General features: G+C 37.2%; 2 protein-coding genes across 2 annotated transcripts; both read right to left on the bottom strand.

Annotated features, from left to right (window-relative positions):
* Positions 1-2,261: 2,261 nt before the first annotated feature.
* LOC132711890 (vomeronasal type-2 receptor 26-like) lies at positions 2,262-6,367 on the bottom strand. Its single transcript, XM_087893302.1, has 3 exons — positions 6,337-6,367; positions 6,227-6,295; positions 2,262-3,160 (listed from the first exon to the last, which is right to left on the bottom strand). Exons 1-3 carry the CDS (start codon positions 6,365-6,367, stop codon positions 2,262-2,264), a joined length of 999 nt encoding a protein of 332 aa, XP_087749428.1.
* A 9,235-nt stretch (positions 6,368-15,602) lies between these two features.
* On the bottom strand, positions 15,603-20,352 carry LOC132711886 (vomeronasal type-2 receptor 26-like). Its single transcript, XM_087894419.1, has 4 exons — positions 19,537-20,352; positions 18,804-19,031; positions 17,985-18,111; positions 15,603-16,495 (listed from the first exon to the last, which is right to left on the bottom strand). The coding sequence occupies exons 1-4, from the start codon at positions 20,335-20,337 to the stop codon at positions 15,603-15,605; spliced, it is 2,049 nt and encodes a 682-aa protein (XP_087750545.1). The 5' UTR covers positions 20,338-20,352.
* Positions 20,353-21,181: the final 829 nt, after the last annotated feature.

Genomic DNA, 21,181 nt, shown 5'->3' with positions numbered 1-21,181 from the left:
ACAATTTCAGTAACAACTGAGAGGGAGTTTACGGGGTTAGGGTATGGCAAAAAAAATCCAAGAAAAGTGGAAATGCCATTTGTTTATGAGCATAAACTAATCTTTTCAATGTTTTTTTTTAAAATGGGCAATTAAATCTAATGAATATTGAAACATTTGAGCTTCTTACAAATTATTTACTGGTCACCAGGCTTATGAAAACCTCCTCCACTTTTTAAAAGGAAGCTGATCTTTGTTTGATTCAGTTCTCTCTTCCAATTTGTGTACACCAGATTGTTGGAAATTAACAATGGCACTATAAATTTCTCTCTCTTTTCCTTTTCTTTGGAAGCCCTGCCAAGTTGTAAGTAACCAATTTTAAAGAATGAAGTATTTATCTGCATAATCTGGTTCTCCCTCTACTTTTCTAAAGTCCTTCCCTGAGGTCCATCTTGTGTCATGAGGACCAGAAATAATGACACTTGGAGAAAATTAAACCTATTCTACAAATATACTCACTACTAGTAGCTATTCATGGCATTGGATATGTGAGCTTCCAAGAAAATGTTTAGAATTGATCGTCTGAATCTACCTCTACGATGGGAGAACATGGTATTCATCAAAGTTTCAAAATTATACCACCATTGCTTTGGACAATCCCATGAACTTCAGTTTGCATTTGTTTTGGGTTTTTTTCTGGTTTTTTTATAAATAATTTTTATTGTAGTTTTTCTTTTCCAAAACACTAATACATATTCAAACAGACTGTCATTTTTATATACTTTGGATTAACAGTTCACATAAAATCTACATTATATGCATCCTCAACTTCCTTATGAATATTACCTATTTTTGTTTCTGTTGTCTATCCATCTATACCATTTTTCCCAAACCACATAATATTCCGAATCCTCTTTTTTTAAAATTCTAAAGTTAGTTTATTCATTTCGGCACATCGGTTCTTTTACCACCTCCTCTGCTCTATCAAATTCTAATAACTAATTGTATAATTTGGATATTACTTTTTTTCTGGAGCCAATCAGCCATTTATCTACTTGTCTTGGTTCCATTCAGATTGCATTTGAACATCTTTTAAACTTTTATTGTTACCCTATCAAATGAAAGTCTACAACCAATTTCATGAGTGCTGATTCCTTTCTTGTTCACAGTTGATGTTAAGAGAAAAAAAAATATATCCACGACTTCAGTAATTTGTTTATCTTATTGAGGCTGCCACAAAGAAGAGGGGAGTCAATGTACTTTTCAAAGCACCAGAAAGTAGGAGAAGAAATGTTAATTGACTGGGGATGGGCGATCATTTACTTATTCAATCTTTTATCATCTCTCCATCATAGCAAGTTCATTCTGTCCTTAGGTGCTTTCGGGATTCTTCTTCTGAAGAGTAACAAACAGAACACTACAACTTTTATTTGTTTGTTTTTTTATTTGTCAAACATGTACAAGATAATAAGTATAGGTATGAACATAAATATGAACAAAGGAAGTAAATACAGATAAATGGGGATAAGACAGGGACGGTAGGCACCCTGGTATCTTGATATATCCACAATTTATTTTTCCACAATTCCATGGAAAGGTTACAGAGGAACAATATATAACAAAGCAAATTAAATTTTATATGTACATATACGGCAAAGTATATGTGTCAAATAAAGGACAAGACAGAAAGAATCCAGTTCACATCACTTCATTTCACTACATTTCCAATATTTTTAAAATCAGATAATAGGTCACAATGGAAATAGAATGATGACTGCTTGTGACCTTCAAATTCAATTAAATGTACCGGATTCAGAAACTTTTTAAATTTTACATTTCAAAAGAACCCTAAACAATTGAAAACTGATATCCCATGATACTGTACCAAATACATGTTCATGAAATGTTAATCAGCTTTTTACTTTATTGATACAGTGATTGATGAACAAAAAGTATAAAAACCATGAAAGAGTTTGGATATCCTTTGAGTCAGTATCTGAAATCCCCCAACAGTATTAAAGAAATCTAGATTCTCAAAATCTTCTTGAGGTGAGGTGTTGAAGGGATGAGAGAGGTTAGGTTAAACAATCTTCAAAAATATTTGAAAATGCAGCATCATGAACACTTCTTTTTGAACGGGTGACATTAATAAATATTAATAATCATAATAATCTTCCAAATATCCTCCTTTCACAGAAATAACTTCTATTTGTTTCATATACACAGCAAATAGACTTTTTTATTCTGCTTTGTCAGTATAACAAGAAAAAGTATATGATGTACTAATTCCTCTTTATTAGTTGCTCTCTGTGGTTTAGCTGAGGCCTGAAAACAATGATGTAGCATTTTGGCAAAAATATGCATCCCAGTAATGCAGCACTGGAAGCCAAGATGGAGAAGACCTCCACAGCTACCATGGCTTTTCCTTTTGTGCTCAGATAGGCTGGAAAGAAGGAGATCCACACACTGCAAAAGGCCAACATGCTGAAGGTGATGAACTTGGCTTCGTTAAAGCTGTCAGGTAATTTGCGGGCAAGAAAAGCCACAACAAAGCTGGCGATGGCCAAGATACCCATGTAGCCCAAGACACAATAGAAGAAGAGAGCTGACCCCTCATTGCACTGTAAAATCATTTCTTGGAGCTCTGAGTGCATGTCCAACTCAGGGACTGGGGGAGATGTTGACAACCAAAGAATACAAATGCATACTTGGAAGAGAGAGCATGAGAGGACAATAGAAAAAGCCAATCTTTTCCCCACCCATTTCCTCATTTGAGATCCTGGTTTAGTGGCCATGAAAGCCACAACCACAGTAATAGTTTTGGCCAGTACACTAGAAATGGCCACTGAGAAAGTGATGCCAAAAGCTGATTGTCGGAGAAGACAGATCACTTTATCAGGCTGGCTGAGGAACAACAAAGTGGAGAGAAAACAGAGCTGAAGAGAGACAAGCAGCGTGTAGGTGAGGGACCGGTTGTTGGCTTTGACAATGGGAGTATCCCTGTGTTTAATAAAAGTGCCAAGTACCCACATTGTGAAGAAGAAGAAAGAAAGAGCCGTTGAGGCTAAAGCAATTCCTAGGGTTTCTTCAATATTTAGAAAGACCACCGGTTTCACAATGCATTCTATCTTTTCCTTATTTGGATAATGATCTTCTGAACATTCAAAACAGTCATCCATATCTGGAAAAAAAGTCAAGGAATTTGTTATCTATGCATTCCATATTTTTAAATTTTATTTCAGAGTGGGAGCCACATGTTGTTCTTTTGAGTTGTTTCCAATGGCTATCAATTTGATTGTGTTTCTATATAAACACAGTTTTTCTTCTATTGTATCATTTAAGGTTGGCATAAAATAAAGTGCAATTACTCTTAAAATGCAGTCTTTTTAACATTTTCAAAATTAATACAGTATTGAAAATTTCGAAAAATGGAGAAGAAAACTCTGATGATGGACCTCAGATTTCAATAAAAGAAGCAGATGGAGAACATCTTAGATTCATTCCAATATAATTCATTTAAACCCTCTAGCTTTTCTCCTTCCTAAAGAGTGAGTAATCTAGGAAACATTAGTATTTTTATTTTGAAGAAAAAGGTGTGGTTCAACAAGCAAAAATAAAATTACATACACTTATGTTTAGAATTGTTGTTGTTCAAACACTAACATGTCTGATTCCCTGCAACATCATGGCCTTGTCGTCAACTGTCTCCTGGAGTTTGCCCAAATTCATGTTCATTGTGTAGATGACAGTATCTAACCATCTCATCCTCTGCTGTCCCCATCTCCTTTTGCCTTCAATCTTTCCCAACAACAGAGTCTTTTCCAATGACTCTTCTCTTATTTGGTGGCCAAAATATTTGAGCTTCAACTTCAGTATCTGTTCTTCCAAAGAACAGTCTGGATAAATTTCCTTTAGGATTGGATTTTCAATATAGGGAAAAAGTATCTTACTGTGGTCCCTGAATTTTGTCCTGAATTTTATGATGCTTCTGTATTCTATGATGACAGCATGAGTAGGTAGATGGATGGATGAAAATTAATGGATACAACAATGGATATATGGTAAATCAATGGATGGAAAGTAATGAAGGAGAGGAGCAATGTGGAATTAGTGACTAACAGTGACTAGAATTAACCAGGGGGATAACTTGCTGTCAGAAGTTGTGGGGACTTCATCACTGGAGGTTTTTAAGAGACTGGTCAGCCACTTGTCTGAAATGGTATAGGGTCTTCTACTTGAGCAGAGGGGTGGACAAGAAGACCTCCAAGGTTCCTTTCATGCAACACTCTCTACATGGGGCTCCCCTTGAAGAGCACTTGGAGGCTCCAACTGGTCCAGAATGTGGCCGCGCGGGTGATTATGGGGGTGACTCATCGAACCCACGTAACACCTCTCCTGCGTGAGCTGCACTGGCTCCCAGTGGTCTTCCGGGTGCGATTCAAGGTGTTGGTCACCAACTTTAAAGTGCTCCATGACTAACGACCAGGGTATATACGAGACCGCCTTCTGTCGCCGACAGCCTCCCACCAGCCAATACGCTCCCACAGAGAGGGGTTCCTCAGGGTGCCGTCGGCCAAACAATGTTGACTGGCGACGCCCAGGGAGAAAGCCTTCTTTGTGGGGGCACCACCCCTCTGGAACAAGCTGTCACTAGATGTGGGTATGATCCCAGACCTGCGCACCTTTCGCCGCGCCCTGAAGACCCTCTAGTTTCAAAAAGCCGGGCTGGCCTAACATGAATATGAATTTTAATGGGTGTATGTAAGTTTTTTTTAATTTGTGTGCCAAATTTTTGTATATTTGATTTTAATGGTTTTTAAATTTTGTAAATTTTATGTGTTTTAATATGGCTGTACACCGCCCTGAGTCCTTTGGGAGAAGGGCGGTATAGAAGTCTAATAAAAGTAAAGTAAAAGTTTCAGCTCTATTCTGATATATTAATTAGGTTCTACAGGTATTAGAGTCTTATATGAATATTTGATCCATTTACAGATCTTTCCTTCTCTATTGAAGCTTCTTTTGTTTCCCTTACTTTCACATTTTCATAGAAGATAAAGTCCCAGAAAATGGCAGATCAAGTTTCAGTTAACAATTAATAGAGTTGGAAGGGACAATGGAGGTTTTCTAGTTCAACCCCCTGCTTGGTCCGGTAACCCTATACCCTTTCAGACAAATGGTTGTTCAATAACTTCTTAAAAATTTCCAGTGTTGGAGCAGTCACAACTTCGGGACGCAAGTTGTTCTACTGATTAACTGTTCTAACTGTCAGGAAATTTCTCCTTAGTTCTTGGTTGCTTCTCTCCCTGACCTTTTACCAGCCATAGGTCCAGGTTTTACAAAAAAAATATTTTGTTTATTGAGTTGTAGAGAGAAGAACAACTAATTCAAATAAGGTTGAAAATGCAATATATATTATATATATAGAGAGAGGGAGGGAGGGAGGGAGGGAGGGGGAGAGAGAGAGAGAGAGAGAGAGAGAGAGATTATTGAGCCATAGAGTTTATATGATGACATGATGTCTGTTTGTCTGTCTGTCTAACTATCTAGCTAGCTATCCTCTAGCTCTCTAGCTATTTGGATCCACCCACCTATCCACCCACCCACCCACCCATCCATCCATCCATATATCATCTGTCTGTCTGTCTTTCTGTCTTTCTGTCTTTCTGTCTATCTATCTATCTATCTATCTATCTATCTATCTATCTATCTATCTATCTATCTATCTATCTATCTATCTATCTATCCATCTATCCATCTATCCATCTATCCATCTATCCATCTATCCATCTATCCATCTATCCATCTATCTGGATAGGAAATACCACCTGCAGAAACCTGAATGATACATGGATTGGAATTGGAATAATGGATGGAAACTGAACAAGCAGAGGTTTAACCTGGAAATAAGGATAAATTTTCTGACAGTGAGAACAATCAACCAATGGAACAGAAGTTGCCTTCAGAAGTTGTGGGAGCTTCATCAATGGAGCTCTCACTTTCAAGGAGAGACTGGGCTTCCATCTGTCAAAAATAGTGTAGGGTCTGCTTGTGTGGGGGGTTGGACTACACGGTCCCTTCCAACTCTGTTAATCTGTTAATAAGTTAAGATTGTGATTCAAGGATTAAAAAATGAATATTTGCCCTGAAGTATTCATAAATCTAATAATGATATGCATCCTAAAGTATTGTGTTACAGTTTGCTTAAGGATATCTGGTTAAGGAAAGCTTCCTGGAATGTCTAACATACCCATTTGATTTGAAATCTTCCCTTCCAAACATCGAACGCAGTCATAGCAACAGAATTTTTTTCCTTCATCTCCTTTTTTCCAATATCCAGGGGAACAATGGTCATTACACCGAGAAAGTGGAAGAACCTGGTGATGAACATAAAAGATTTTGAAAAGGGAGAGCTTTAAAACAGTTTCTGATTTTTTTTCTTGTATGGAGGCAGATAGTATTTTATTTCCCAAGTGGCTGCTGAATTTTATCAACTTGGATTTCTACTGTGCATATTTGTGCAGGTTTTTACACAATCATGATTACCTACCTGGTTAAATCCAGGGTGCCAAAGGATTGTGTTCCTCTTAATGATGAGTTCTTTTCCTTCTGGAGCATTGGACCTTAACTCGCCAACTTTAACTCTCTGAAAAGATGTGTTCGGAAAAGTGATCATGTTGACAATGTCAAAACCACCTTGACCTTCCCTTTTGTCTTTAAAGAAGACTCTTTCTCCAGCTGAGTTGTTAAAAGAAATCCCTTGAAGAAATTTGTGGAGCTACTTGAAGAAGGATAAGAAAAAGGGATTACAAAAGAAAACAAATTGTTAGGGATAGAAGGATTAAAACTTCCCTTTATTTTGCTCTCACTTTCCAGGAAATGAAGTCTAACAACCCGGTCTTTTGACTAAATCACAAAATACTAATCAGAAAAATGAAATCTCCACATTTTAGAAAAGTGTATTGGGCACAAAGTAAAGAAACACTGCCTTCAGATGTTTCTTCATTCAATTTTTCTTGGAAATGGGCTGGATACATTTACAAGACAGGCCAATTCTATGTGGAAATGAAACGGTTATTTATAGAACCAAGGATGATATATAAACCTCATTGGCTAGACTGAAATTTGCAAAGGCATTGGTTATTTTCATCTTCTTGTATTCTGTAACTTAGAATCACCTCTTACACCATCAGTTTTGTTGCCTCAATATTTGTATTGATATGTGAGTATAGACCATAGCAAACAAGCAAATAATCAGTAGTGGAGGAGAATGACTATTCACGAAAACAAAAGATAGGTAAAACATCTTTTGAGACATTACCTGCCAAGGCTGAAGATCTGGAAATTCAAATCTTAGAATCTCTCTCTTTTGGGATCTTGAACTCACCGCTTCGTGCAAAGAATGTGCCACTGCATAGACAGCATTGTAGATACTGTAACTTTGGCCAGTCATTTGCAACTCAAACAGAGGCGCAGGCAGATTCTCCAAATTTTCTTCTCCACTACAAATTTGATCATTCATTTCATTTGAAAATGAACAGTCAAACAATTGCTCCCAGACTTCTTGAAAAAATCCATTTTTGTGGGTTGAAGGCTTGATGCCTTGAAGAAATTCTTTGAAGCCTTGAACTTCTCTTGAGTGCACTGTAAAGGAAAGAGCCCCGTGGAACAACTGGAGATCAAAACCTCTTTGAAATGCTGTCAGTATGAAATCAGTTGGGTCCATCAGGATCCAAACCTTTCTAAAGGATGTGCTCTCTTTATCCTCTAGATCACATAGAAACACAACCATTCTGAGCCACAAAATTGTGAACGATTCTCCATAGACGAGAAAAGCATTTGCTTCGTCATCTATCAGTTTATTACAGATGGTTGAGTTTCCCTGAAGTAATTCAGACACGTTTTCCAAGTTTACTAATTGTGGAATATTATGTGAGAAAGCTATGCAGATGCCATTCTGGGAAAGCAATGACTGCAGTTTCTGGAAGAAACGTTCTCCTTTAATAGTGTCAAGAGTGACGACTCCTATCCACGTCCATCCAAAATGAAGAAGAAGTTGTATAACTCCAGTGTACTGATGGTCCTCTTTTGGGACCATGCAATAAAGTGAAGATAACTTAGTAGTCTGGAATTCTTCTTGGGCAAAAGAGCCATAAGTCAACTAAACTAAAAAAAAGGGAGAGCCATTATTCATGAGAAGGAAGGGGGAAATATGGGAAAAAATGATTGCTTGCTGGATGTAAATTGAATGAAGGTGTCCCTACACTGAAAATTTCTCCAGTTATACATACATTATGGAAGATGAACAATATAAGCAATAAAGTTTCAAAATAAAATATTTTCTCACCTATGCAATACAACTGGATTAGCATCTTGATACAGAGTTCTCATGAACACCTCATGAACACCTACATTTAGCTAATGTAGCTAAATCTGGACAGAAGCTACCTTGAAGCAACCAAGGAGAGAAGCAACTTAGAACTAGGGAGAAATTTCCTAAATCAACCAATGGAAGAGCTTGCCTAAAAAAGTTGTGGGTTCGCCATCACTGAAGACTTTCAAAAAGAGACTGGACAATCATTTATCTGAAATGGTATATGGTCTTCTGCTCGAGCAGCGGGTTGGATTACCTCGAGCCAAAACACTGCATTGTGACATCCAATTACAGAAGGATTGCAAAGTGGACTTCAGTGAAGTCCTGCAGAAAGGCATAGAAAACATCTAATATCTAACATTCATTAGAAGTCAAAGTTTCTCTCTCATCCCCCACCCAAACTACCTGTGGAATTTTGTAGACATTTACACTTTCTGCCATATAAGATGATGTATCCGAGCCTAATCCTCCTATGATGGCCATGAGATTCTTCTGGCTATCACATTTGTAGTTAGGGACAAATTCCTGGGATTTGAAAAGCAGGTCCAGAGTGGTGCGATAGGTCATCCTTGGATTGTGATAACTATCATAGATGTGAAACCCGAGAGTGATGTTAGGTAAAAGCTGGGAGTCCTCATTGATCTCCTTCACAGCAAAGGCTAAGGCAAGGACGTGCTGGTAGAATTTGGTTATTACACTGCAAATAGGTTAAATACCCCAGTTGAAAAATGATTCTAAAATACTTGTAAGGTGGCAACATAATATAAGAAGAAGAAGCATTTCTGCCTCTTACTGAAGTAGATAGTTTACAGGTTTTCTAAAACCCTCAATAATTAGTGCAGAATTTAAATATACTTTTTACACAATAATTCTATGATTTGCAACAGATGTGTACTACAACAATAGATTAGATTTTTTTCAAGCTATCACTTTTATTTTCTATCCACAGAACACAAATCTGAATATGAATAGGTCATGTAGACCTTTTAAAAAAGTACCTTAATCTCACTAAACATTCCTCAAAGAACTTCTTGCATACATTTTACAAGAAAGACTTTAACATAATATAATGGAAATTATTCCTTCTCCCACACCCAAATACACTTGAAAGACAAACAGGGTTAGATAACATTACAAAAACACAGCATTTATGTTCAAACGGCTTTCATTAGTTTTCAGAAAGTTTTGAAGGATTTGGTTAAGCTTAGAAACTGTGTGGAAAGAAAAGAAAACCCTTACAGTGGTAAGCTATAACCTTTTAAAGACGGATGCTCCTTAAATTTAATTTCATAAAAGTGGTAAACAATGTGAGACACCATCCCACCAAAGATAAGGCCACCAGGCTGGTACCACTCGTGTGGAACAAGGAAAGCATCACTTGCAGGGCAGCTCAGAGTCACCACTTTGTTCATCAGGAATACAAGAAGAAGTAACTTCATGACTCTCTGCTTGGGGAGAAAATATCTGGATCTATCATTGAAAGAGACGTTCTGGAAGAGAAGGCAGGAGATAGAGAATGTGTGGAAGTGAAGATAAGAGATTCAGCATTAGCCCTTTCCTGCCTCCATGTGGCCCTTGAAATATTTATGTGGATGGTTTCTCACTTCCTATTCCTTTCTGCACAGAACTTCTGGTGTTTTGGCCTTCTAGAATAATGCAGTGATTTCAGTAATTCATAAGGGACATAATTATCATTGAACAATAGGCAACCTGACAATTTTCTTTATGTAGCCAGTCGACATCTTTCTTTTAGATAATGTAATGCATGACTGAGACTGAACCTGTTTTGAAAACACCTGGAGAAATAGCATTGGACATTTAGTGGGTTAAGAGTTGATATTGTACTTTGTATTTTTATATTATTCTGTACAGACGTGCATACTGGATTTGTAAATAATATTTTCCTTTGTATATAATCTAAGATGCTAGCATGCTGAAGGTGATAAATTTGGCTTCACTGAAACTGGCAGGTCATTTTCAAGCATGGAAAGCCACAATGAATCTTCCAATGGCTAGGAAGCCCATGTAGCCAGGGGTGAAATCCAGCAGGTTCTGACAGACTCTGGAGATATGGAGAGCATAAGTGAAGTCTCAATTGTTGGCTTTGACAACTGTTTTTTTTTTAATGAACATTCTTAACACTGCAGCATTGACGAGGGACAAGAAAATTGCAAGTGAAGTGACAAGGATGCCTAAGATTTCTTCATATGACAGAAAAGTCCTTCTTTTGGGAAGACAATGTTTCTTGCTTGGGTATTTGTCTTCTAAACACTGAAACATTCCAAGAAAATGTATTCTTGATTCATGAAGGTTAAGATTACCTTCCACTCAGGGGTGGGTTCTACTTACCTTTACTACCGGTTTACAATGGGATCACTGATGACGACATCGGGGGTAGTGGGCGTGGCCTCCCGCTAGTTTTACTACCGATTCTTGCAAACTGGTCCGAACCAGGGGCAACCCACTACTGCTTCCACTTCCAGATGGAGTAAGAACTATAATCTTGATTTATGTTTTGTCTCCAGAGATATGAACAGTAGACCATTGCATTGTAAAAAAAGAGCACTGACGGATTTTCCTTGAAGACAGCACAGGTATGAGTTGTTAAATGTTGGAGTGCAGATCCCAATTGCAAGATCGACCCCTAAGCCTTGATGGATTTTTCAAAAAGCCAAATGGAAAGTTTTTGTGCTGAACCTGACCACATCATCCAATGGACCCCCCCCCTCGAAAGAGGAAAATGACAATTGGTTGTGGGATTCCTACTTTCCATAGCTAAGAAGTATATCCCAAGGGGCTATAAAAAAATATACATCCGAGGATGAGGGCAAGAATGCAGAGACTTACACAATCAATATCATGATCAAATATTCAGACTCATATCTTGTAATCCACCATGGAAACCTACAGCAATTAATTGCTGATTAATTAATATTAATTGATAGACTTTGATATTACAGTATGGTGCCTAAAATCGGTAACTTCTAACCAGATCTGTTTGATTTAGTATCTGACACAGTTCAATACCCTTCCGGTTTTGATCTTCGAAGGGAAGATTAGACAGCACTCAATCAGATCCAAACCAAGAATGGCATATTCCAATATTGGAAAAACAAATGGGAATTGGTGATAATACTAAATGTGATGGTGAGAACATCCTGGAAGCTTTACATCATATTGAGATGGAATGCCCCAGTGAAGGTTCACTGCAAGAACTACATCACCTTGAGGATATTGCTATCCAATGTCTAAATGATTTAGATATCTGGCCATAGGCTTAGGCACTCTAATGACTGCTCATACATAATTTAATTTTTTTCATAATTTTATTCATCATTCGTATTGTGCATTTTCAAAATAATTCACTCTTCTGGTGTTTTATACTTTGATTCATATTCTTTGTACTGTTTTTGTGAATTTTATGCATTAATGCTCTATTCCACTGTTTCTCAAACTTGGCAACTTTTTTTTTTATAAATAATTTTTATTAATATATTCTATACACCAATACACCAATAAAATATATAATCCTGCCACCATGGTATAATGTGATTACATTGTCCTTTATACATACATATTTGCCATCATATATATACATCATCATATATCTATTCTATCCCACCTTTTCTGGACCCAATCGTACCATAATTTCCAACTGTTATAAAATTCTGAATCTTTTTTACCATTGATCAATCTAGTTAATCTGTCTGATTCCGCACACTCATTAATTTTATATATTATTTTCAAATCCATCGGTAAGTATTGATTTTTCCACTCCTGCACATACGCTAATCTTGCTGCAGTAATAATGTGAATCAACAAGAACCATATATCTGATTTAACATTCAAAGGTTTTGCCCCCAATAGGAAAATCTCAGGCCTTAATTCCAAATTAATCTGTGTAATTTCCAAAATCCATTGCCGTATTTTTTTCCAATATTTAACCGCCTGCGGGCAGGTCCACCATTGGTGAAAATAGGTTCCATTACTGTAACCGCACTTCCAACAGCAGGCAGATGTCCTGGGAAACATTTTAGCTAATCTCGCAGGGGGGAGATGCCACTGGTAGACCATTTTATATATGTTTTCTTTGTATGAAGAAGCCATGGTTAATTTCATATTTTTCAACCAAATCTGTTCCCATGGCTGGAAGTCAAGGGGATATCCAAAATTTCGCCCCCATGCTATCATACAATCCTTCACTACATCCTGTCCTATCTGCAGATACAATAAATATGCATAACATTTAGATAGTATCCCTTTCCCTCCTTCTAATAAGATCTTATCCAATTCTTGTCTTTTACGGTAGATTCCTTCACTATATAAATCTTTTTTATACCTGGAGTGCACTTGAGAATAAGACCACCAATCTATTTTATATCCTTGAAGAGTTAATAATTCTCGTGACTTCGGATTACCGTGAACATCCAAAAAAACTTCATACGTCAAGGTTTTCTCCCCTTTATACAGTGTCGGGTAAATCTGAGCTTCCTGCACCGAAATCCAACATGGAACTTTTGAATATACTCTTCTTCTAACCTTTTCCCAAGCGTACCCAAGCGTCCTACGTAAGTAGGGATCATCAAAGTGTCTAGGGCGGCCGGATGCTTCCAGCCATAGAAAATAGTGCCAGCCATGTTGAAGACCAGCTCCTTCAAATGTCAAAAGTCGTCTCTTTTGTAGGACCATTCATTCTTTCACCCAAATCAAGTTCGCTGCTTGGTGATAGAGCTCCCAATTTGGGAGTCCAAATCCTCCTCTATTTTTGGGTTCTTGTAACATTTTATGTCTAATCCGCGGCCTCTTTCCCTGCCAGATAAATTTAGATATACTCCTATCCAGATTTGTAAAAAACTCTTTATTCAACCTTACCGGGGCTGTTTGGAATAGAAATAACCATTTGGGTAACACGCATATCTTAATGGTTGCCACCCTTCCCAAAATTGATAGCTGGAGATTTTTCTATCTTTCTAGGTCTCTGAGCATCTGGCTGTAAAGAGGAAGATAGTTATCCTCCTTTATGGAGGAGCATCTGGCAGTCAACCATATACCCAGATACTTAATTTTATTTGTTATTCTTAAACCCATTAACTGCTCCAGCTGTTGCCTTTGCATCTGAGTCATATTTTTCGCTAGGATTTTAGTTTTTTCTTCATTCATCAGTAATCCTGCTACCTTCCCATACTCTCTAATCAAGCATAATAATTTCAGGCCCAAGTCCAGTGGTTGATCCAAGATAAATACAAGATTGTCTGCATAAGCCTGGACTTTAACTTCCTCCTGCCTAATCTTCATTACTCTTACTTCCATGTTTCCTCTCACTTCTCTAAGCAGGGGCTCTAAAGTTAATACAAATAGCAATGGGGAAAGGGGACATCCCTGTCTTGTACCTCTACGAATTTGAATTCTCTCCATCTCCTCTCCATCTATGAGAACTCTTGCGGTCTGCTCCCAGTAGATAGCTCGAATTGCCCAAATAAAATTCCCACCAAACTCCATATATTCCAATTGAGAAATCATAAATTCCCAACTGATTCTGTCAAACTCCTTTTGGGCGTCAACAAAAATTAAAGCTAATTGTTTATCTGGGCGATTTTCAAAAAATTCTAGTGTATTCATGATAATTCTAAGATTATCTCGTAGATATCTATTAGAAAGGAAGCCATTTTGGTCTGAATGAATGAATTGGTTAAGGAAGCAGCTAAGCCTGGCTGCAAGAACCCCCGCAAATATCTTATAATCGGAATTTAGTAATGATATAGGTCTATAATTCTTAATAAGAGATAGATCAGTTCCTTCTTTTGGGATAATAGAAATATAAGCCTCAGTCCAAGATACTGGAATCTGAGCCTCTTTCATAACCACATTGAATAAATCCGTCATATGTCTTCCTACCACGTCAAACACTATTTTGTATAATTCAACTGGAAGGCCATCTCTACCCGGGGTTTTGCCATTCGCCTGTGCTTTCATAACTGTTTCTACTTCCTCCATCGTAAATTCCACATTAAGAATTTCCTTCATTGTTTCCGAGACTTTAGGCAAGTCTGTCTTTTCCAAATATTTCCGAATTTCACAAATATTTTCCTCTCCTTTCTGATAAAGCTGTGTGAAAAAATCCTGAGCTACCATTCTCTTGCCTTCCTTAGTACAATGAAGACTCCCAATTACATCTTTCAGCCCTTCTATTCTCCGTTGTTCCTGCTACTTTCTAAGCCGGTAAGCCAACCATCTTCCTGTTTTATTCGCCCTTTCAAAAAAAAATTGTTCAGTCCACTTTATTTTATTTGCTAATTCCTCTTGATCTAATAATTTAATCTGGTGTTGCCAGTAATCCCTTTCCTCTATCAATGTTGTTTGGGTTAATCCATTTTGCATCCTTTCTTCCACCCATTGTAATTTATTCAAGAGGTTGCCTCAGTGTTTCTTACCCGCCCTACGTTTATCAATCATTTATTTGATTAACCATCGCCTCATCACTGCCTTAACCGTATCCCATGTATTGTATATTGAAGTATCCTCTTTCTTATTTTCCTGGAAAAAAAGATATAACTCCTTCTTAAATTTACTCATAAATTCTTCATCTTTCAGAATACCTATGTTCATTCTCCATCTACCCTTCCTACAATGTGGGATCTTCCAAGTTACCATTAGCGGGTTATGGTCTGCCCACTGGTTGGGCCCTATTTCCACTTCCGAGACCAGCCCCCTCAACTCAAAAGACATCCATATCATATCTATTCGGGTACACGAGTGGTGTCTGGGAGAGAAATAAGTATATTGATTTTTATTGGGATTTCTCAACCTCCATATATCCTGTAATCCAAATTCCTCCCTTAAATCATTACATATTCTTGGTAACGTTCTCTTAATATCCTTCAACCTTCCTTGTATGTGTTCTGGGACATAATCCTGCATTCTATCTGTTACAGCATTGAAATCCCCCACTAAACAGACATGTTCATATTCCAGTTCCCCCAGTTTAACATATAAGTTTTGATAAAAAGTCCTCCGATTGTCATTAGGAGCATAACTACAAACCAATAAAGACTTCCACTGGGCAATTTCTATTTCGAGCATGACAACCCGGCCTTCCTGGTCAGCAAAAACCTGTTGGGATTTCTATTATGCCATAACAAATAAATGAATACGTAACCCCAATAATTATTTGCTTAATTCTTAACTGATTATAGCCATCTCATTTAAGCTCAGTATATTTGGGGAAAAATAATATTCACCTGATGTAATCACTTCATTTTATTAGTCGTTTCTTGGTGTTTAATTCTGGCTTAAAAACAATGATGAAACATTTTGGGAAAAAGATACATCCCAATAACCCAACACTAGAGGACAAAATGGAGAAGATCTCCACAGCCACCATGGCTTTTCCATTGGTACTCAGATAAGTTGGAACAAAAGAGATCCACACACTGCAGAAAACCAACATGCTAAAGGTGATGAACTTGGCTTCATTAAAGATATCAGGTAATTTACGGGCAAGAAAAGCCACAATGAAGCTGGCAATAGCCAAGAAGCCCAGATAGCCCAGGACACAATAGAACATGAAGATGGAGCCTTCATTGCATTGCAAAATCATGGTTTCTATGAGGGAATTCATGTCTAACTCAGGGAATGGAGGAGATGCTGCCAGCCACAGAGTGCAAAGACCTGCTTGAAAAAAAGAACAAGAAAGGACAATCGAAAGAGCCAATCTTTGACCCACCCATTTTCTCATTGAAGAACCTGGCTTAGTAGTCATGAAAGCTACAACCACGGTAATAGTTTTAGCTAACACACAAGAAACAGCAACTGAGAAGATGATGCTGAATGCTGGTTGACGGAGAAGGCAGATTATTTTCCCTGGTTTACTAAGGAATAACAAGGAAGAGAGAAAGCAGAGCAGAAGGGCGATAAGGAGAGTGTAAGTGAGGTCGCGGTTGTTGGCCTTGACAATGGGGGTATCTCTACGCTTAAGGAAAATTCCAAGCACACTGATTGTCATGAAGGAAAAGGAAACAGCAGCTGAGGCCAGACTGATTCCTAAAGGTTCTTCAAAGGACAGGAAAACCATTGTTTTGTTAAGGCATCGATCTTGCTCTTTGCTTGGATACTGATCCTCAGGGCATTTGAAACAATCTTCTGTGTCTGGATAAAAAGATCAAAAAGAAACTCATTTACTTTCTATTTCTTTCTCAGATGTTCTTTGCTATTGTTTGAAGACTGACATTCCTTCTAATCTCATGGAGCCATAGCTCAGTGTTCCAATTAGAATTTCTAGAGAGTGGAAAGGGAGAGATAGACGTAGAAGCAGATGTAAATGTAGAAGCAGATGAAATATTTGGATTAAATACAAGTGATCCAAAGATTCAAGAAGAAATAAGGTCCCTGGGGAGGAACATATGAGATTTGTTAAAAAGTCAATAAGAGTCAAGATACTAAAAAGGGCAAGAGATTGCGGATAGATATAGAATATTGCTTAATATGGGATTTCTTTTATAAATGGCTAGAAGATAGAGGCAAAAATTAGAAATTGGGAAAATATTATTATGGATACTGTTAGATTACAATACATTATTATCACTATGTATATGGAAGTTGAAAGATTATTACCATGTATTTGTAAATACAAGAGGGATGTGATGACTAAGTGGTTAAGATGCTGAGCTTGTCGATCGAAAGGTCGGCAGTTCAGTAGTTCAAATCCCTATTGCCGTGTAATGGGGTGAGCTCCCGTTATTTGTCCCAGCTTCTGTCAACCTAGCAGTTCGAAAGCACATAAAAATGCAAGTAGAAAAATAGGGACAAACTTTGGTGGGAAGGTAACAGCGTTCCATGCACCTTTGGCATTGAGTCATGCCGGCCACATGACCACGGAGATGTCTTCGGACAGCCCTGGCTCTTCAGCTTTGAAACAGAGATGAGCACCATGTGCTAGTCGGGAATGACTAGCACATACACGCGAGGGGAATCTTTACCTTTACCTTATGTGTACATAGTATTATTAGTATTATGATTATGTATAAAGTAAATTGACCCAGAGGAAACACTGTTTGCCACGTACTTATGGATGTTAAAGAAAAAAAAATTAAATAAAATTTAGGGGTGGGAGAATGTTAAAAGAAAAAAATTCTGAAATTTAGAAAATAAGGTGGTTTACAGTCTCTCTCTGTGTTTGTCTTTCTTTCTCTCTGTCTAACATTGATTATTGCATTTTTCCAGCCAATTTTACAATAATTTCTTCCAAATTCCACCTATTATATTGCCATGTAATGCTTTGGATGACCACCATATAAAAAGTGTCTGGGCCAAAATTTGATTTTGGTCACTATGTATACCTTCGCCTGCAGGTGGTACCTTCAGGAATGCAAATAAATAGTTTGGATGTTGAATTCTAGGACAAAATTTCCATTCAAGGAAAGGTTGCATATATGAATGCTGGGATCCTGCAAAATACCATACTATTCTTAAATACGAAAGATTATTAATTACTGAGGTTTATAGGGATTTCCCTTGTGCCTTGCTTTGAAGGGTGGAAAACCTCATCCTTAGTAAGAAATTGAATGAATTGTAATCTATGACAAAACAATTGGTTTGCAGCCACTGTCTCCAAATATTGAAGGACTTTATAACTGACCTATCTTGGTAGAAATCTTCCCCTGTGGACACGGAATACAATCAAAGCAGCAAAAGCTTTTCTGTTCAGATTGTCTCTTCCAAGATCCAGGATGACAGTATTGGTTGCACAGAGAAACTGGAAGTACCTGTTCATAACATGAAAAATCTTGCACCATTAGTTGCCAAGTTGTTAAGCTTTTCATCATTTTAAAATAGAGACAATTCAAAGAGAATCATGCCAGCAGAGATTCATTGGATTTTGTGATTTTTTCCCATTGTTTAAGGAAGTTGTAAAAATATAAGCATTCTACATGCTTGCAGTCCATACCTGATTAAAATGTTCGTGCCATTCAAGAATTGTCTTGAGGCATTTTTTATTTTATTTTATTTTATTTATTTTATTTTTTTAATTTGATTTATATGCCGCCCTTCTCCAAAGACTCAGGGCGGCTTACAATGTGCTCAGCAATAGCCTTCATCCTTTTTGTATATTTATACAAAGTCAGCTTATTGCCCCCACAAACTGGGTCCTCATTTCACCTACCTTAGAAAGGATGGAAGGCTGAGTCAACCTTGAGCCTTGGCGAGATTCGAACCCTGCAGTAATTGCAGGCAGCTGGTCTTAATAAGCTTAATAACAGAGTGCCTTAAACCCCTGTACTACCAAGGCTCCATTTGAAATGCTTGTTCTTGAAAAAGAATAAGAAACTGGAGGACCTCATAAATAACATTTTTAAAAATTGCAAAAGGGATTCACTCAATAGGTATAATGGAGGAAAATGACACATATTATAGTAAAATGTGTGCAGGAATCTGGTCCATTCAAGAATACCCATACCTGGTTAAAATCTTTGTGCCATGCAATCAAATTTTCATTCATAATCAATTCATTTCCATCTGGAGCATTGGGATCTAATCTTCCAACTTTCACTCTCTGGATAGATTTGTTTGAAAAGGTGATCATGTTGATAATGTCAAACCCTCCTGCAATTTCCATGTTTTCATTAAAGGACACTGTTTCTCCTGCTGAGTTGTTGAAAGAAATGCTTTGAAGAAATGGGTGCAGCTATAGAAGAAGAAGAAGAAGAAGAAGAAGAAGAAGAAGAAGAAGAAGAAGAAGAAGAAGAAGAAGAAGAAGAAGAAGAAGAAGAAGAAGAAGAAGAAGAAGAAGAAGTTTAAAGAATAGTGGGATAAAACATTCTATGAAACATTTCCCTTTCTTTCCAAATCTCTATATGCAGCTTGATGTGACAAATATCAAGAATTAATGTGGAGAGTATCACAGCATATAATACTGAGCACACTGCTTTCCATTTTCATGGATATAAAAAGGCAATATATTACTGTCAATAGTATTTCACATCGTCCTCTTGGTTAGAAAGTGGAATGGAACCCAGTGGTAGGATTTAATGAATGCGGAAGAATAGTACTTTCCTTACGTATTTATCATTGATTGATTGATTTAATCATAGCTATTTGAATGATATATTGTGTCTGAAAACATGCTTCAGCTCATTTTGTGATCCAAGTCACTTTCTAGTAAATGTTTCACATTTCTTGGACAACTTTACCTTAAAAGGTGGTAGATTTTGAGGTTCTGGGATTTTATCCACCAAGGTTTTACTCTGACTGGATTCTTTTGATAGTAAGGCTTGCAAAGAATGAGCCACAGCATAGATACCATTATAGATGCTATAACTATGACCTGTCATTTGCATTTCAAAGAGAGGTCCAGGAAGACTGTCCAGATTCTCCTCTCCAGTACATTTTCCCATGTCCATTGTTGGTCTTTCTGAATTAGACAAGGAACAGTCAAATGCTTGCTCCCAAAACCCTTTTAGAAATCCATCTCTTTGTCTCCAAAGGGCTTTTATAGACTTCAGAAATTCTTTGAAGGCTAGAACTTCACCTGAATGTATCTGAAAAGAAATGGCCCCATCAAACAATTGGAGATTCCAAGTCTTTAGATTTCCTGTTAGTATGAAGTCCACTTGACTTGTTGTGATCCATACCTTTCTAAGGGATGCATTTAATTTATCTTCAGGATTGCTTATAAATATGGGAGATGTGAGCCAGAGAAGTGTATAAGACTCTCCATAGAGAATAAATATGTTTGCTTTAATGTCTGTGAGATGTTTATACAAACTTTTCATCTTATCACTAAATGTATGGATGTCATCTAATGGAAGCATGAGGGGGATTCTTTCTATGAAGGCTGGACAGATTCCATGCTGGGAAAACATCTCTGGTAGCTTCTTCAAAAAGTGTTCTCCACTCTCATTTTCAACAGCAAAGAGTCCAACCCATTTCCATTCAAAATGTTGAAGCAATTGGATAATCCCAATGTATACAAGACCTTCATTTGGTGCCATAAAATAAATAGAAGAAAACTTACTGATATGAAATTCTTTTGGGGGGAAGGATCCATATGGGAGCTAAAAGAAAACAAAAAAATATTGAACAGAGGATTTAGATTTTCTTCCGACTGTTCATTTTCATAAATTAGTTTATATATAAAGATTCCAGCACAACATGGTTGAAAATATGAGAATGCAGCTAAATTTCTTTTATTATTTTTCTAATTGGAAGATGATCAAATATCAGCAAGTTGAAATCTATCTTTACCAGTACAAGTTAATTTTAATTTTCAATCTCTTTGTAAGTATTGAATGAGATTTGCTTATAATCATGTTTTTGTGGAGACAAACACACAAGAAGAAATACTTTAGAAGGCTCTTAACTAATTAAGAACTAGAGAAATTTCCTCATCCCTGGACCTACCTGAGGAATTTTGTAGAACTCTACAATTTCTGCCATACGGGAGGAAGTATCTGAACCAAGTCCTCCAATGATGGCCATGAGATTTTTCTGAAGCCCACATCTGTAGTTGGGCATAAATCTATCTGATTTGAAGAGCAGGTCCAGCGTGGTCCGATAAGTCATCCTTGCATTATAGTAGCTGTCATGGATATGGAACCCAAGAGTAATATTGGGCAAGATTTCTGGATTCTCATTGATTTCCTTGACAGCAAAGGCCAAGGAAAGGACATGTTGGTAGAACTTTGTAATCAGACTGTAAGTAAAAGAATGTCTTTTAGAAAACAATTCTACAGTGAATGAATTAGTTGATCATCAAGGACAGCCCTTTCTACCTGTGACTGAAATTAAAAAGATTAAATTCCTTTTACACTGCTTCAAATTATTGTGATTTTCTTG

Source organism: Pantherophis guttatus, chromosome 4, assembly GCF_059756535.1.
Source record: "Pantherophis guttatus breed Tessera chromosome 4, ASM5975653v1, whole genome shotgun sequence".
NCBI classification, from domain to species: domain Eukaryota; kingdom Metazoa; phylum Chordata; class Lepidosauria; order Squamata; family Colubridae; genus Pantherophis; species Pantherophis guttatus.
Note: the sequence above shows the minus strand (reverse complement) of the source record. Positions and strands in the feature narration are given on the sequence as shown.

Excerpts from the sequence above, each read along its gene's own strand:
- LOC132711890 (XM_087893302.1), bottom strand. The coding sequence starts at position 6,367 with ATGTTCATCACCAGGTTCTTCCACTTTCTCG. Across the intron at positions 6,296-6,336 it reads CAGGTTCTTCCACTTTCTCG|ATGAAGGAAAAAAATTCTGT; the intron begins GTGTAATGACCA and ends GGAAAAAAGGAG. Across the intron at positions 3,161-6,226 it reads GAAGATTTCAAATCAAATGG|ATATGGATGACTGTTTTGAA; the intron begins GTATGTTAGACA and ends CTTTTTTTCCAG.
- LOC132711886 (XM_087894419.1), bottom strand. The coding sequence starts at position 20,337 with ATGGCACCAAATGAAGGTCTTGTATACATTGGGATTATCCAATTGCTT. Across the intron at positions 18,112-18,803 it reads GGCACAAAGATTTTAACCAG|GTACTTCCAGTTTCTCTGTG; the intron begins GTATGGGTATTC and ends TGTTATGAACAG. Across the intron at positions 16,496-17,984 it reads GAAGATTTCTACCAAGATAG|ACACAGAAGATTGTTTCAAA; the intron begins GTCAGTTATAAA and ends CTTTTTATCCAG.